Genomic DNA, 18,159 nt, shown 5'->3' on the forward strand with positions numbered 1-18,159 from the left:
ATTATACTTTTATAATTATGCAACCAGATCGGTTAAATCTATTGTGCCGCTTGCTGCTGACCACGTGCGATGCAGACCGCCGCCGTGACACATTGGCTATGGATGCTATACAGTCGATGCTCGTGCGCTCGCTTCACGTTCGAGCCCGCCGGGCGACGCTTTCTCGCTGTGTCGTGTGTGTGTGTCGCGTGTTGGCAAGCTGTTCACACTCCTCCCGGTTGCCGGTTACTGTGCATCCCCGTCTCTGCTAGTGCTCGGTGCAGGAGGGCGTCGGTCGCTTCGCCGAGGAATATTTGTTGAATGCATTGCTGAACCGAACCGGAGCGCGCGTTTCGGTCACCTGTTTGCGTTGCGCTTAAACCAATATCCCCCGCTCGGCCCATGGAATGGATCGCGCCGCACTTGGGCGAGTGATGGCTGGGTCGCACGGAACCGGAAGCTAAATTATGACTTTTGTGTCCTATCGTTGCGACGGAACGTGCGCGGATCGACACATGCTCGAGACTCGAGCATGGATGGGGGACCATCGTCCTGCTGCTTCTCGTCAAGGGTAGCAGCATGCCGTCAAATGTGCTTGCGGATCACAAACAATCTGTACGTACGGTGATTGTATTATGTATTCATGTCACCATTATCATGGATTGAATTTTTGTGATGACGCTCCACCACACACTTTACTTACCACAGTTGTTTGAGTGCGTTTTGCGACGGTTCGGGCTCGGGTTCAGTTCAATAGTAAAATCTTCTTACCCTGATGTTGGTTAAATAACCATTACAAGCTTAGCAAAATAATGCAACAATATCGCACCGAACTTTGAATAGATATTATAATTAAGCTTACTTTTGTGTTTCATTTTCCCCACGCCAGTTGACGAAAAGCTCAATTTCGATGGCACGTTTATTAGAAACCCCGTCTGCCTGCGGTTGTACGGCCGATGTCTGCCGGATCCGACCGAGCACGGACAGAATCGAGGCAAAATGTGCGTTCTCGCTGGGCAGAACGAGCTTCATCACCTACCCTATTCTTGCACCGAATCGTAGGTGGCGGTCACCAACAGAAAACTTGGCCGAGCTTCCGTTCCGGCATGGGCAAGTACGGTAGAATGAGGCGAGACACTCATATCGTTAAAATTTAGTGTTTAATTTTTACGATTATGATAGTATTTCTCGTTCGTACGCTTCCATTTATAGACCTGACGGACGAAAATTTATGAACATCGCTGCCGCCGATGCTGATGCTGCCTGGTGCTCCCGGAAAGGTGTAGATGATCGGGAACAGAAGGAAGCGCTCCGGAAAACGATACCGTCGATTGAGACGGTGAGGCAAAGGCGCACCAGAAAGCACCTCCCACCGCACCTCTCCTGATGACGTGCTAGATGATGTGGTCGACGGTAACTATGGCTACATTTTCCTACTTCACATCATCATCATTATCATCATCATCAACATCATGAAGCTCGTGGTTGTAAAATGTCATTATCGCTGGACCGTTGGGAAGGCAACCGGTCTCGGTGTTTGGTGCCCCGGTGCCAATGTGCCAATGTTGCCCTTTTATTCTCTCGATGAGGTGAGCTTCCACCCATCAATAACGCCTACGGCCACGCTCGGTGGCCCACCCACAATGCTTCACTTCCTTCCACGGCTCCGGCCAAGTACAGCGGGCCGCCGCCAAGGTTAGCAGACTTACACAGGCAGTAACATTTAATTTGTGCCAAATTTGATAAAATTTTCGTTTGAGTCATCGTAAACACTTTATCTAATTACACACAAAACTGCACTCTCATTAAACTTCGCAGAACAAGAATCGCAACTTTTAATTGAAAATATTGCCCCCGTAAAAGCCAAACAACCTGAGAACGCTCTTTTCTTTAGCGACTCGGTCGGTCGGTCGGGCCCGTGCGCAAAGGTGGGCACCTCTCCTCGACATCTTGCGCCCGTGCCCGTGCTTCACAAGAAGGAAAAAAGGAAAGTTCTTAATGAAATGTCAATAATTACCGGCCGTAGTGCCGGTTCCAACACGCAAGCAGCGTTGTTTGTGGGTGTGTGTGTGTGCGGTTACATTGTGTACGTGCGTGTGTGTGTGTGTGTGGGGGCTTCTGTGGGCTTTATTTGGAAAATCCATTACCATTAACATTGATGGGATGGATGTTGGTAAAAGTATGAAAACAACTTTTTCATTTCGACTACTACTGTCAGCGTTATTAGCGGCTTTCAACAGTGAAATTCCCAAAGACCCATGTACCGTTACTACCACACATGCCCACACGCGCTCGAATGTGAAAGTACAGCGCAAAAAGGCAACGAGCTGTGATTTTTGCCGGTCGAAGTGCTCGCACATGGAGCATGTCCCTTTTTCGGCAAATGGTATGCCAAACTGTCCTCGGCTCTCTTGTCTTGTGATCTTGTAGTTTTGTGTCGTCGTTTCGAGGAAGATCTTTCAATTAATTAGGATATTCTTCGTAAATGTTGCTGCAGCCACTGTTGGAGAAACCCATTTTAAGGTAGGTAGCCTATGGTACGTGGCTGTGAGTTTTTGCCACGCCGGTTCGTGTTTCTTCTAGTTAAAGTGTGCCTGTCTGGTTCTCCACGTTGGGCTGAATGCATGAAATTTCAATATGCTGGTATTCTGGTAACGCTGTCAAGCTTGAAAGCCCGTCATATTAGGCGTTGGGCAGAATGCGCTGCGCTTACCGTCTCGTGACTTATTCATCGTTTGAATTCCAATATTTATTGTACTTCTTGCCATCGCGCCGGCAAGCAATCGCGCCAGCAAGCCGTAGCGATGATAGGAAAATCCTTCTCGCACGCATTTGTCACCTTCAAACGGAAGGTATACCCTACAGCGAGGTGGTGACATTGGAACCCTGTGCGAAAGAATCTCTGCTGCTGCTGCTGCTGTCGCAATTCTTCTCGCCGACGACACAACAAAAGCTGTCAGCAAAGGATATTACAAAAATGTCAAAATATATTGAACGTTGTGATGAATTCACTATCCTTCACTCCTGCTCCTTCCGCTTCGACAGTGCCTGCTTTCGATTCACGAGTTGGGTGGCCGGCGTTCAAGGTCGTCGAGGAAGTAATAAAACGACTGGAGGATAATTTGATGACAGTAAAAGTGTTAGCTGAAAATAGGATGCGTCTACCGTCGACCAAGTGTACCGTTGGGGTTGTTCTTTTGTTAGCGGGTATTGGTTGTATTTTTTTTTGGGGTTCGCCCACCCGGTTCCGTAGACGAGGGTGAGAGATGTCACCTTCATTTGGTTTTATTGCGCCGTCATTTATTTAATTACATCTCTCCCCCAGGGAACGTTACGCTTGAAGGAATGGCGGTGTGGCATAAATCAACCGACCGTAGCTGTTCGATCGTGTTGGTGGAAAGTTTTGCCGGCCTTTTCAAAGTTGGCCGCTGTTGGTGGCCAATTAAATCCGATTATCACCAGCAATAAATTCAATTTTCATACTTTACATCTTCACGCGCAATGGACTTACCCCGTTTTCCTTAACGGCGCAGCAAAGCAAGATCATAGAAATAAAGAAAGAAAGAAAGAGAGCAAGAGCATCCTTCCGATACGAAAAGTTGAAGAATCTACAGTTCAATGTTCATTTAACGACAAACCTTGCAAACCAATGAAGTGTAAAATCATTTCATTCGACGTGTTTTTGTTATGTTTCTTACTCAGCGAGAGTATGAGTGAAAGCTATGGCGAACGAAGCGAGTAAATATTTACCACTGCGGAAACAAGAGATTATTGATTTCAACACATTTTTCTATAAGTGTAGTGGGCCGCTGATATCGGATATGCATCCTTTATAATGGAACAACGGCACAGGACAGAAAAGATTTGAAAAGCTGATAGCTCGTGATGATTACCCTTCATTGTTGGTGCGTTATTGAAGGGAAAATGCTTAACCACTCATGTGACCTCATTAAACCGAACTTTATTGACACATTTTCTTGTCAATGTTTCTCTTCCCGGTATGGTATGATTCTGCCTGATTTACATTTCAAACAGCGGTTCCAGAAGGGAGGCAAACCGGCAGGCGTCACTGAACACAATTGACCAGTGCATCAACGCACGGCTGTTGGTACGCCGTGCAACAGTGATCGTTCAGCCCGAAATGCATCTGTTTGATTGCTTTTTAAAATTCATTAATTAATCATTGCCGTGTGATCGTGCCATCGTGTGGTGCGGCTAGAGACGGGCGGACTACGGTAGGGTGCTGCGGGTAGGATTCATTTCGGAATGGAGCAAATGAATTATTGGCACCGTTTTTCGGTCTGGCCACTAGCCTCTGAATAATGAATGGCGTCGGTCGAACGGTCTGACCGCTGCTCTTTCACACCCGTTTATTGGATTTTCCGATTAATCTTAATGCCTGAGTTATGCCTGCGTGAAAACACGCGCACACACACACAAACTGGGACTGTCTGGGACATCGGTTCAGTGTAATCGAAAGGGATCGCTTTTCTACATCCAGCCGTGTGAGCCAAATCCTGTCAATCGGTTTGGTTTGCCTGGGATTAAGAAAGGAATCAACATTTCGATCGCAATTGCTGTAATAAGCAGTGATTGTGTTGGTTCGTTTTTTGTTATTATTATTGTGCGGTACTTGCGGTTGGCCGGAGGGGAAGAATGCAGCCATGTTGACCATGGTTCCACTCATAACACTGTGGTGACTGTTATGCACGTGGCAGTGGAGTGAATAAAAGTTTCCCTTTACTACTACTACTGGTTGCTCTCGCTTACTTTCGCACACTTTCCGGTCCTTGTTTGTGTGGTGTAAATTTTTGTGCATCCGCCATGTACAGCGGTTTCGGATATCGATTGCTTCGTTCCCCCTCTCTTTTTGTACCATGTACCACGCGGGTGCAAGCGGAAGAACTCTTGTCTCAGTCCTTTATGGTGCCTTAGAGTTGAAAACTGTCAAGAAGGGGCGATAATAAAGCCGAGCGTAGCAGCAGAAGTACGAGGAGACACACCGAGATTCCCTACCGCACAATGTTAGTGCTGCTCTGTGCCGCACCGAGCCCGGTCCCGTGTGCCGTGGGCTTGGGCAACACACATTTCTTGCTATATCTTTCGTTACATGCCCGCCGCCCCGCGACGTGCAGACCCGGGGCAGCTGCAGCTTGATCCCCGCTCGCTCACTCTCTCTCTCCCTGGTGGGCCGTACGGGTGGGTGGAAAAAGGTTCATTTTATTGCCTTTTGCCAGTTTCCCTATTGCCTTATCATCGGCGGGACGGCAAACTCTTCTACTCCAGCCCACTGTGCGGTAGGGTTTTTGTTACGAGTTCATTTTCGCCTCCCCCAAAAAGGGGACGAACAACTTGGCTTAACTTCTCGTTTTTATTTCCAAAACCCGATCTCTGCATTTCGTGCGAGAGCGAGTTTTACCGCTTTGCCAGGGTAAAGACTTTTCCCATTTTACTTTCCTGCGTTTGCTGAACTGATGGCTTTGCAGACTTCAAGTTTTGCGTAGCGCGCGCACACACACACACACACATTGCTTTGGGGGCCTGCGGGAAAGTAATGAATGCAAAGGAAGTCTTCACAGCTTGGGTGCCGATGGGATTAGTTGCGGGCTGCGGGTGCGGTGCAAAACGTACGATGTGTCGTGACAATGGCAATGGCAACTTTTTCACATAAATGCAGCATTTCAAATGCATGACATTGCTTCTGTTCCGTTTGCTGCAGGGCTAGGGGGCGGCGGCGGGAAGGTAGCGGTGTATGGTGGTTAACGTCTTAACCGTGGGCTTATATAAAATTTGAATGCACTTTCATACGGTCGAATTCTTTACCTTAAGTTCTTTGGTCACCATCCCTACCCAGCAGCACCATCAGGCGTAACCTGTACTAGATCTTCTGGCGGGATAACGGTTGGCTCTGTAAGGATAAAGCACGACTCGGAGAGTTTGTTTTTCTTCGCTTTTGCAAGGGTTATAAATCGGACAAAGACGAACAACTTACCGAGTTTCAGCCCTTTTTCGGGCGTTCGTCGTTCGTCGTGCTATCATGGGCATACTTTTGCCGTGTTGCGAGGTGTGTTTTGACAAGAAAATCATTGAAAGACGTACTGAGCTTGAGCTTTTGATTTATCTTGAAAAGTGTACCCACCCGCACCACCACGCTTTTGATGCGATGCGTGTGGGAGTGGGAAAATTGCTTTCTCTACCAACAAGCAGCATAGTACAGGTTTCCTTCGCTCGCAGAATGGTTTACGCTAGCAGAAGCACGAGCGATAATTTCACAATTTTTACAAAAACCTAGCTTGTTATTGATTCTATTGGCTTTCTAGCTTTTTGCTTCAATGAACAACGAAGAAAAAAGCCAAGTCAACAAACAAGAGCATAACAACATTTATCACATAAAAATGCGTGGCCTTTACGTTCAAACGCCATAACCGTTTGCCCATCGCTAGCTCAAAGAAGTCTGCCCGCTTTTCTGTCACTTTCATTCTAAAGAAATCGATTGAAGCTGGCTTTATTTATTCATCTGTTTTGATGGTGGTCACCCGGTCCCGGTGCCTATGCGCGGTTTGCGCGTCTTTTTGCTGCCAAGCAGCTGTGGTTATAAATATTATTTCTTCATAAATTTTGATTCCCGTTTTGCCGCAATGTTCCTCGCGAAAAAAAAACACAAGACCGCCTTGCTTCAAGACAAGAGGACCGGGGGCGCGGGTGCTGGTTTAGTCGAAAATTCAATGGGTTGGTGTGCTTTTTGTGTGCTGCCTGCTGTCGACATCCATTCGGGTAATACAAAATTGCGAATACGCGATGGGTATTAGAAGCGCGAATCAATAACCATAAAGATGGGTCGTCGCGTGTTGTTCCGCTTTCCATCGACCTCCTCCTGTGCGTATTCACATTTGACTTATGGTCTATGAGCCCCCGGGCAAAGGGTTATGAATTATGGAGTTATAATTTTCCACGTACGTTAAACTGTAAAACGACAGCAGCAGTGGAGCTGAGGTAGATATGTCTTGTGCGTGAAAAGGAACTTACCAAACGTAGCTCTACGGTGATGAGGGTGATGAATTACACTGAGCCGGCGATCGTTTTCCGCGGATCGGTAGATAAAGCAACGAATATTTAAAATTCGTGCAATAAATACAGCACATCAAAATATGCATGAGCCACCGCGATATACTGCACGCTCTGTATTGTTGTGGTGGCCTACGCCAAGCCAAATACTTCCATACTGCCGGAAGGACGCGTGAGGATCGTTGGGTAATTTCTATTCCACATTTGTCCCAAGTACATTATGAATGTTAAGTTAAGCTACCCCAAAATCATTGTATTTGATGGAAGTATTCTCAGCCCGGCCGGCAGTGGTAGTGGGACGGGGAGGAAGCAGCGCACCAGAAACCACGCACTAATCGAGGTCCATCGGAAACTGTTGCAATCGAGCGTCGCACACTAATACCAGCGAACTTCCAGCCGCACAAAAGGCTAATGAGTTTCTCGCCTATCACCTACCGGCCATCTCGGCCAACGACTGTTAGTGGGTGGGTAGGAACATTTAGCTTTCATAGCCACTTCCTGAACGGAGCTGCTCATGACAGTACAGGAAGTCATTCATCCCGACCGACGATGTATAATCAAAAGCACTGAAGAAACGAAAGCGCAGGACCATTCGCAGCGCCACTCGATTGTTTATTCCCTTTTCAGACAGTGACCGGGACTGATTCATCATCTATCAATGCTGCTGCTTCCGGTTCCGCTTGTTTCATTAGCACACAATTGACGGGGCGGTGGTGGGGGTTCTGGTAAGAGTGTGCTGCACATAGCCGAGATCCGTTCCGTAACGGGTTGCTTTCCGCTCCGTTTCAAGTCGGTCCGGTCCATTCCGCAACGATTAATGCAACAGTGCTATACACTTGGATGTGGAGTTTGTATTTAACCTTGTGCCACCATTGGTGAATGTGGATATTATCTATTTGAATAGAAACTCATTCGTGTAGCACACTTATACGGTGCAATCATTACGAATCCACCAATTCCACTAATGTGGTGCAAAGTTCTCTTTGTCATTATTTAGTACCGAGCATTTAGTACCGAGTTAGCTTGGCTGCAAATAAAACATAAGCACACGAATGTACATTAACTTGTCGGCAGTAAAGCTGCTTCAAAAATGTTTCTTCCGTGTCTTTGCTGTTTTGGCGCATTATTCATCCACGGAGGTGTGCAAGCCACGCACGGTCCCAGGTGAGCTTGTAAATGAGGCAAAAAACGCAATAAAAATATGCGGTGCCACATAATCAAATCATTTCCAGTTAAACACCTAGCTCATCTAGGCTTCACCGTCCGTGCGGTGCGGGGCGCAAATGTGCGTTGGCGAGGTTGGCCTGAAAACAGTGCGAGTTAATGCGGTACGTTTGTCATTCATTTGCTCGCTGAGCGTCACAAATGCCGACAGGTTTAGCGAAAAGCCGACAAGGATACGGTTAATACCGGGCAGAGCTTTAAAACAAATTTAATTCATTTAAAGCTGTGCTGCCAGAGTTTCGCATTCGCTGGTTTGTGCGAAGGAGCCTCCTGTTAGGTGTGCCTGTTTGCTGCGAGTTCCTTGTTGCCCCTCGCAGCACAAGCTTACGCACACAAACACCGCTACTGTTCATGTGCCGCGCGCGGAGACGTCATTTGGGCGAAGGAAAGTACGCGACTAGAGTATACGTGCTTTCGACATATTCCAGAACCTGGGCCTGGCAAAGAATGTTTCCTCCCGGTTGTGCCTTTTTGCCCCCCCGCCTGGAGTAACGAGCTTCAAAGGGAAAACGCGTGCGAATGTGATCCTTACACTGGCCCGCTCTCTACCTCGAGATACTCTTTTATCCGTCCGCGGAACAAGCGTACTTCTGCCGCGCGGATTGAGTGGTGTTCTGAGAATAGCAGCAGCAGCAGCTAAAGCAGCTACAGCAGCACGAGAAAGCGTAACCGGCAGCCCGGGAAGGGTGGAATTGTCGGCTCTGTTGACGCAACAAATTCTACAGGTACACGCCACGGTACGGTTGCTGTTCGGTTAGCGCTTTTTCAAGCTCAAGGGCTCACCAATCCTCGTCGGCCGTAAAAGAGCAGCGTGTAGTGGTGGCGGTGGCACCAGGGGAGGAACCCCCGCCAAGTTGAGTCTACTGTTTATAGTAGAATCCTACGGTAAGAAAATGTGACAAATTCATTAGAGTAATTGGCGTGATAGAAGAAACTTGATTTAAATAGGGGAACATATCGCCGCGGCTTGGTGCGCACGGTACACCCGTGCATTGCCGCGCCCGATGATATTCCAGACGAGTTATTAAAAGCGGAAACCGACAGCAGCAAGCAGCAAATCAGCACACTCGCAGCAAATGACTTTTATGTGACACACAGCGCGACAGAGCGGAGATAGAATGGTGGGAATAGCTTTTCTCCAACGGCGCTACCAGACGAATCCGATTGCCACGGTGTTACTGGGCGTTATAACTTCCACCAACTTTTGGCACGGCCCTGCACCAACTGTACTCCCGTCGTCGCTATCACTGGTCGGAGTGCAAAAGGGAAGGACGCGTCCGGGGAAGGGTTTAGTTTGAGAACTCGATAGAGCCGATGCGTCCCGCTTTCCAGCGGAACATTTTGTCCCGCTTTGCTAGCCTCCGTTTCGGTTACGCGGCCACAGTCACACAAGGGGTAAGTAACAGCATTTATTACGCTGATTTCATTATGTAAATCTTTAATGCAAACAGCTTTGTGGTTGTTCGTGTTGGCCTGAAATTCTCCCACAGTGCTCTTAAAATAATTTTCATCAGTGGTTTCGGTTGGTTGGCATTTTCTACGCCAGTGTAGCGCCCGAGCGAGTCAGCGGGGCAGGCGCCTTTGCCAAGCGTAGGCAGTCGAGTGAAACTAACGCAAATTAAATTAGTCGACTCAATGGTAAATCGTATATACCCTAGCTTTTAATTAATGTTTCATTTTCCGACAACTGTGCGGAATGTAAGATTCATTATGTGATTTATTGCTGATGATGTATGTTTCTTTTGTGACAGATATTAAATTTAACTTTATTTGCATTCCAGAAGTATTATTTAGCAAAGCCAAATTTCAAACAATATAACTGTCAGTTTATAGTTTGTAAGCGAGTTCGCAACATCCTTACTGTAATAGTGTTTGTTTTTGTATTTCCCATACGAATCCATGCACTATTTCACTTTAATCTATGGATTCTACAGTCGATGCCTAACTATCCATCACTTTTTCAAGAATGTTTAAAATGTTCAAAATGCTGAGTTAAAACGAAAAATCAATCATTTTCTAATAGTTAACATGTCGCTTAAATTCTTTATGAATCACTGTTTCTGCTGCAAAACATAACATGCTCACAACCATCCCAACCACATATGCGTACCAAAGTAATAGCAAATCTTTCATCATAACAACTTGATTCACGAATGTTCTGTGCTCATACTGCCAAGCGGGTTGGGATTTGTTGTTGTAATAATACTCATAGATTCCTGACTCAAACACAGCTTGAGTGTAAAACAAAAAGAGCTCTCGAAGATGCATTTTTACGAGCCAACACAAAGGATACTCAATAAATTTAGTTTTCGCAAAACGGAAATTTTCGATTCTATGGCGGATGTGATGATCCGTGGCATACGCATGTTTGTCAACTATAGATTTTGAACGCATCATTATAGTCTGTTGCTCGTTATCACGTGCCGATTGCATATGACAAGCGAAATTTGTGTCAGGATTTGATCCATTTGGAAATGTTTTGAAGTTAAAGAACTTAGCATCCTTATTGTCTGGAAACAAACATTGTTCGTAAATTTCATCAAGTGTGTTTATCTCAGAATCATAACGTACATACGACATAAACGATATTATCAAAGACTGATAGGACGAAACGAGAACTATGCCCATCAGACAGAACAAGGTGATTATTCGGTTTTCGAACGTTCCACCGTAAGCTCTCGATGGTCCTGCAAGACACATCATGATCAGCTCAAGAACGATCTCCAAGAAACGCCTTCTTCCAAGAAGCTTTCCGAACAAAGATATGCTAATCGCCATTGTCAGAACTAGCACCAAGTAGGTGATCCATACATACATATCGAAAGGATCAATCAGTATTGAAACAATTGTCTTAGGCTTAGCCCGAGGGACAACCACTGCTAAGAAGGTAGTTCCGAACGAGGGTACTATCCATGTAAATATCATATTTTTTACGTTCATTAATGGCATAACATCCATAACCTCATAAGAATATTCATCTGTTTGAATGACAGTCGCATTTCTCTTGTTTGCGATCAGCTCTAAAAAATATTCATCAAACGTCATAACAGTGCTTATATAATCTTCACAGAACATTACTATTTGGTAGCCGTACAGATCACGCAGCTCATCAGGTACGGTGATGTTGTGGGGATTGATCGTAGTTCTTTGATGAGAATATCTATTCCAACGATAGATTTGTAGTGTGTGGTCCAGGTCATAAACTATGTGATATCCCTTTCGTAGAGCTTGTGTTATGGAAAGATTTGCCTCGTTTTGAACCATACCGAACATCCATTTGGGGTAGAAGTAGATAAACTTTACACTTTCCTCAAACCACAACACAGTCTGAAATAAAATATGAAATAGCATAATCAGCATTTAGGTTTCTCTTGAATTTTGTACATACAGTTCTTACATTTAAATCATCTATTCGATCGATAATGTAAAGGTTGCAACTATGAAAATAAGCATCACTTAACACAAGAATTGGATACATGGACACTGTCTTTGTGTATGTCGGCTCACTGATGATTTGCGGTAGAACTGCCTGAGCAAGGTCTTGATTACTAAGCGATAGTATCATAAGGTGAGGGTATTTCTCTGCGGGACATAGCTGTCGATGCACTTCGAGCACTACGTTAACGTGCAATGTGACATTCATCTCTGTTTCAGCATACAAAATGTACAAATCCACTTTCATAGAAACTAGAACAATTATATTCACAACAAATATCAACGGAAACGTTTGCAATCCCAACATGATTCTATACTGCTGGCGATAATGTTACTATATGGGAGTTTTTGACATTTTCCCTGTAGTGTATATACCCCATTAGTATTCATAGTTAAGGTATCCTTTGTATTAAGTATTTATCGCTCCTTCCTTAGCCAATTATCTAGAATGCGTTGAAAGGACTATTGGCACTCGAATTTTATTATTAGCACTCATCTTGCTGTTGGGAGATTGAACAATCTACTTGAATTATTGACAGGGGGTGAGTGCTCATGGATTAGCGGCCATGGGACCCCATCCAAGCCCTAGTGAAATTGTTGCTGATTGGTGGGGAGGAGGGATGAAGTAAGCAAAATAATATTTTTTACATTTATGAATATATGATATTGTACAACGGGGAAATTTCATTTGTTTTTGTGATAATTTCTATCAAGATCACACGATGACTTAATTTTAAGAAATTTTTTGGGACAAGTAAATATTTCAATTTTAATCAAATTAAGATTTAAAACATCCCGGATTTTTGTTCAATGTATCATTTTTCATAGTAAATTGGAAAATTATGCATGAATTTGGTGCCTTGAACCACGACAAAATAACTTCGATCCAACATGATACTTCATCGTTGGGTCAGATGCCCTTTATTTTCTTTATGCACTATTGATTCCATGACAAAGCATAGTATGCTTAGCAACATTCCACCTATGTATGCAATCCACAACAACAGCAGATCTTCTATGTTAACAAGTTGATCTATGAACTTCATCTGTTCAAATTGCATGCTTGGTCTCGTTTTGTTGTTGTAATAGTATTCGTAGATACCAGACTCAACCACTGCTTGAATGTAAAATACGAAAAGCTCTCGGAGATGTGGATTTACTGATAAACAAAAAGGATACTCGTAAAATTTCTTTTTTGCTATTCGGAGATTTTCTAAAACAAAATGTAAGTAATCTTCCTTGGCATATGCATGCCGGTCCTCGATAAGGATTGTTCCCATCAAAAAAGTTTGCAGTTCGTTGTCACGTCCCGTGACAATATTGCACACCAAATTCAAACGAGGATAATTACCGTATGAATGCGTACTGAAGTTGTAAAATTTAGAAAATTCATTATCCAAAAACAAACAACGCTCATATATCTCCTCCAGCGTGTTTATCTCCGGACCGTAACGCACAAATGACATAAACGATATTACCAATGATTGATAGGACGAAACTAGAACTATACCCATCAGACAGAACAAGGTGATTATTCGGTTTTCGAACGTTCCACCGTAAGCTCTCGATGGACCTGCAAGACACATCATGATCAGCTCAAGAACGATCTCCATGAAACGCCGTCTTCCAAGAAGCTTTCCGAACAGCGATATGCTAATCGCCATTGTCAGAACGAGCACCAAGTAGGTGATCCATACATACAGATCGAAAGGATCGAAAAGTATCGACACGATTGGCTTAGGCTTGGCTCTAGGAACAACAATAGCAGTAAAGGTAGTTCCGAAAGCAGGTATTATCCAACTGTATATCATATTTTGTATGGTTACTACTGGCATTATATCTATAGCTTTCGAAAAATCATCTGTTACAATGGCAGTCGCATTTATCCTGCTTGCAACCTGCTCTAAAAAATATTTCTCGAACGTCATCACCAAACTTATATAGTCCATGTAATACATTGTTATTTGGTAGCCGTACAGATCACGCATCTCATCTGGAATTGTGATGTTGTGGGGATCGATCGTAGTTCTTTGATTTGAAAAAATATTCCAGCGATAGATTTCTAGTGTGTAGTCCGGCCCATACACTACCTGGTAGCCTTTGTTGAGTTCTTGCACGTAGGATACGTTCTGCTCGCTTTGAATCCATTTTGGGTAGAATAGAATGACTTTGATGCTGGAATCAAAAGGAGATAGGATCTGAAACGAAATGTGACCGTATTGACAGAATGGGTTGATGTATTCCAAGAGACAGGCTATTACTTCCAAATCCTCCAAACTATCGATGACAAAAATGTTGCAACTGTAATAGAAGTTGTAATATGAACCATACAGTGCAAAATAAGTTGTGATAGTCTTTGTGTACAAAGAATCTATCATGAAAGGTGGTAGAACTGCTTCACCAGGAACATCATTGGTTAAATGATATACAAAGAGATTATGATATTTGTCGACGGGACAAAGCTGTCGATGAAGCTCAAACAGTGTTTGTTCGTAGACTTTGCTATCGATTGAAGGTATCGGATTCAATGAACACACAATTTCGCGGGTAGAAATTAGAACCATCAAACTTATAACAAGTACGAAAGACATGCTTATGCCTTATAGCACCAGTGCAGAGGATAAGGACACTGAAGTGTTGCAATACGCAATTGTGTCGAGAGCGGTCCATAATCAACGCCAGCGCATGCGCCTGAAAATGCAACGAAGATAAATATAAGTTGATTGTAAATACCCTATCGAAATTCAAATTGAACTTCACAGAAGTTACATTTAATTAAAGTTCATCTACTTCTACATCATTCCAATTGTCAGGAAGGTTGCAATCATTTTGTAAGATTATAAATGAGTTATGGCTCTTCTAAAACCCTTGATGCTGAACCGCGATGGATATAAAAGATTTTTTTAAGCAGGTTGAGTACCCTACTTTACTATGCTAATTCAACTATGCTAATACTAAAGCAATGCGCAAAAACAAATACTATAAAACATTAAGTTTACTACAGAACATCATGGACACACTTAAATTACCAAACCAAACAAATACTTGAATAATTTATTGATGTACAAAGAAACCCTTCAACATTTTATGTACAACCATTTCGACAACAAAGCATAACATACTCATCAAAGTTCCAAGAACAAATGCATACCACAGTAATAGCAGGTCTTCTAGCCTCACCACTTTTTCTACAAATGTCTTATGTTGATATTGCCAATTAGGCTTCGTTTTGTTGTTGTAATAGTATTCATAGATGCCTGACTCAAACACTGCTTGAATGTAAAACAAGAAAAGCTCCCTGAGAAAAGGTTGAATAGAAAAACAGATCAAATATTCGAGAAATTTGGTTTCAGCAAAACGATAGTTTTCTAAACTATGCATAATAAAACTTTCTTTGGAATAGGAATTGTTTTCCGCTTCGAGGTTTGACAGTATAATTAGCGTGTGTATTTCGTTGTTTTGTGCAGATATCAGAGAACACTCAGAATCCGCTCCAGGTAGGGAACCATTTGGAAATGTTTTGAAATTGTAAAACTTGGCATACAGATCATCCGGAAACAGACATCGATCATGTATCTGCTTCAATGTATTTATCTCAGGGCCATATCGTGCACAAGACATAAACGATATTATCAATGATTGATAGGACGAAATCAAAACTATACCGATCAGACAGAACAAGGTGATTATTCGGTTTTCAAACGTTCCACCGTAAGCTCGTGATGGACCTGCAAGACACATCATAATGAGCTCAAGAACGATCTCCATGAAACGCCGTCTTCCAAGAAGCTTTCCGAACAACGATATGCTAATCGCCATCGTTAGAACGAGCATCAAGTAAGTGATCCATACATACAGATCAAAAGGATCGATCAGTATCCAAACGATTGGCTTAGGCTTAGCCCGAGGCACCTTAACCGCCTTATAAGTGGTGCCAAAAGCAGGTATTATCCAACTGTATACCATATTCTGCATATTAATTATTGGCAACACTTCTATGCCTCGTGAAGTATCACTTGTTTGAATGGCAGTGGCATTTCTCTTGATAGCGACCTGCTCTAAAAAATATTTTTCAAACTTTGGCACCTTGAGTAAAAAGTTCTCACAGTACATTTTTATCCTATAGCCATGCAGATCATGCTGTTCATCCGGTATAGCAATGTTTTGTGGATCGAGTGCAATTTTCTGTTTCGAAAACAAATTCGTACGATAGATTTCCACAGTGTTGTCCAGACCATACACGACCTCATAGCCCTTTTTCAGTTGTCTTACAATGGATATGTTCTTCTCACTTTGAATCCATTTCGGGTAGAATAAAATAAGTTTTACGCTGAGTTGTAGCAACGATACAATCTGAAATGAAATGTTGTACAACACATAATTTGAGCTGACACATTCAGGGAAAAGAAAAACAAACAAAAAACCTACATTCAAATCCTCCCAACTATCGATGAAGATAATGTTGCAGCTGTGGAAGTAGTTATCGTATGTAATATGTAACTTTGAAAAATGAGTCTTGACAATCTTTGTATACACGATATCGCTCATGATGAATGGCAGAACTGTTTCACTAAAAGCATCATTGCTCGTTTGATATACAACGAGATCGTGATATTTGTCGACAGGACAAAGTTGTCTATGCAGCTCGGACAATGCTTGTACGTAGACTCTACTATCAATTGTAGGTACCGGATTCAAGGGACACACAATTTCGCGGGTAGAAATTAGAACCATAAAACTTATAACAAGTACGAAAGACATGCTTATGGCATGTGACCACAGTACAGAGGATAAGGACACTGAAATGTTACATTATGCGTCGAATTCTGGAGATGTAGCCTGGTGATAGCTTGCAAAGAAATCAATACGATATGGAATTTATTGCGATATTGATATCTCGGTGTATAATCTACACCACTATGTGCATTAAAATGAAATTAAATGTAAGTGAATTTGAGACGCATTATGTTTTACTTTTTGCTGCGGAGGAACGGAACTACGGAATGCAGGAACGGAGTTTTAACAGGTATGGAATTTGTACTGTATTTGTATGCTTTTACTTCTTTTCCTTCTTTGCTGTGACAGTTCATTACATTCCGCGTATGGAATGTGATCTTCCAACCTCAATTTGTTTAGGACCGGCAACTTAGGCCATATATCCTTATTTTTAGTTAATCCTGTTTTGTCTCTTTGTAGTTGTGATCCTGTTTGTGCACGCTTTTTTATGTTGATTTTTTTCTGTTTACTGTTTGGAGCTGGTTTGCTTGTTGTTGGGCTGGTTTTGTTTAAATTGAACGTTTTAGAAAGATATTCTACTTTTGCTTTCACAATCATTGTTATTGACGTACAGCTTCTTAATTATTTTAAAAGTATCGTTTTTGTTAAGTAAATTAATTTGTTTTTTTTTCTTTTGCAATTATTTTATTATATGTTCATGTTCTATGTTAACTTCAATTCCAAGCACCATGTTTATCTCAGGATCATATTACGCCTTCGCTACCGTCACGATGCTCAGTTCTCCGTACACTTGAACAAACTCGTGTTACATACGCCTCCGATTAGCGGGTACTTTGTCTTTGTTGCTTTGATTCTCTATCCAATTCTTGCAGCTTCACGTTTGAATTGGTTGTACGCCTCAAACACCTTCGCTGTTGTCTTGTCAATAATATCGATTTCATCTGCGAAGGCAAGGTGGATCAACTTCCCAACTTTCCCTCTAACGGATCAACTTCCCAGGAAAATGGTTTCCCTGCTTGGTGTTCCATAGCTCGTGTCGGTTTATGGTGTCGTATGGGCAGTATTGAGGACAGTGATGGCTCGAAAATCGTGCATTCCAGACTGTAGACTGGGTGAAAGACATCCAGCTTCCACTTCTCCGGTAGCTCTTCCTGCTCCCAGATTCTCACGAACAGCTGATGCATTTCGACGCATGCCTCTCTGGCCCCATCTTGAAGAGCTCGGCCGCCAGCCCATCGCTGCCAGCGGACCTATGCTCTTAAGCTCAAGGATGGCGCTGGCATTTTCATTCAAAGATGGAACGGGTACAGCTGCTGATGTGGTTGCTTTCTGCATCTCCTGTAATTTATCCATTTATCCATCCAGGAGTCCTATGAAGTAACGCTTCTATCGTCCGATCACCTCCCGCTCTTCAGACAGTAGATTTACTTCCGCAACTCGGAAAACCCGCCCTTTTGTCTCCATCTTCTTCTTCTTCTTCTTCTTCTTTGGCTCAACAACCGATGTCGGTCAAGGCCTGCCTGTACCCACTTGTGGGCTTGGCTTTCAGTGACTAATTGATTCCTCCCCCATAGCAGGATAGTCAGTCCTACGTATGGCGGCGCGGTCTATTTGGGGATTGAACCCATGACGGGCATGTTGTTAAGTCGTACGAGTTGACGACTTTACTACGAGACCGGCACAATTGTCTCCATTAATCTCTTGTAAAAGCAGCAATTG

At 43.4% G+C, this 18,159-nt stretch overlaps 3 protein-coding genes across 3 annotated transcripts; all 3 read right to left on the reverse strand.

Annotated features, from left to right (window-relative positions):
* Positions 1–10,284: 10,284 nt before the first annotated feature.
* LOC133394017 (uncharacterized) lies at positions 10,285–11,584 on the reverse strand. The gene has a single exon (XM_061662231.1). The coding sequence runs from the start codon at positions 11,539–11,541 to the stop codon at positions 10,285–10,287; it is 1,257 nt and encodes a 418-aa protein (XP_061518215.1). The 5' UTR covers positions 11,542–11,584.
* Positions 11,585–12,602: 1,018 nt separating this feature from the next.
* LOC133394022 (uncharacterized) lies at positions 12,603–13,367 on the reverse strand. Its single transcript, XM_061662278.1, has 2 exons — positions 13,112–13,367; positions 12,603–12,820 (listed from the first exon to the last, which is right to left on the reverse strand). Exons 1-2 carry the CDS (start codon positions 13,365–13,367, stop codon positions 12,603–12,605), a joined length of 474 nt encoding a protein of 157 aa, XP_061518262.1.
* Positions 13,368–14,606: 1,239 nt separating this feature from the next.
* LOC133394023 (uncharacterized) lies at positions 14,607–17,624 on the reverse strand. The gene is made up of 3 exons (XM_061662279.1): positions 17,562–17,624; positions 15,248–16,056; positions 14,607–15,076 (listed from the first exon to the last, which is right to left on the reverse strand). The coding sequence occupies exons 1-3, from the start codon at positions 17,622–17,624 to the stop codon at positions 14,758–14,760; spliced, it is 1,191 nt and encodes a 396-aa protein (XP_061518263.1). The 3' UTR covers positions 14,607–14,757.
* Between the last annotated feature and the right edge of the window lie 535 nt (positions 17,625–18,159).

The sequence above is a fragment of the Anopheles gambiae genome, chromosome 3 (genome assembly GCF_943734735.2).
Source record: "Anopheles gambiae chromosome 3, idAnoGambNW_F1_1, whole genome shotgun sequence".
NCBI lineage: Eukaryota > Metazoa > Arthropoda > Insecta > Diptera > Culicidae > Anopheles > Anopheles gambiae.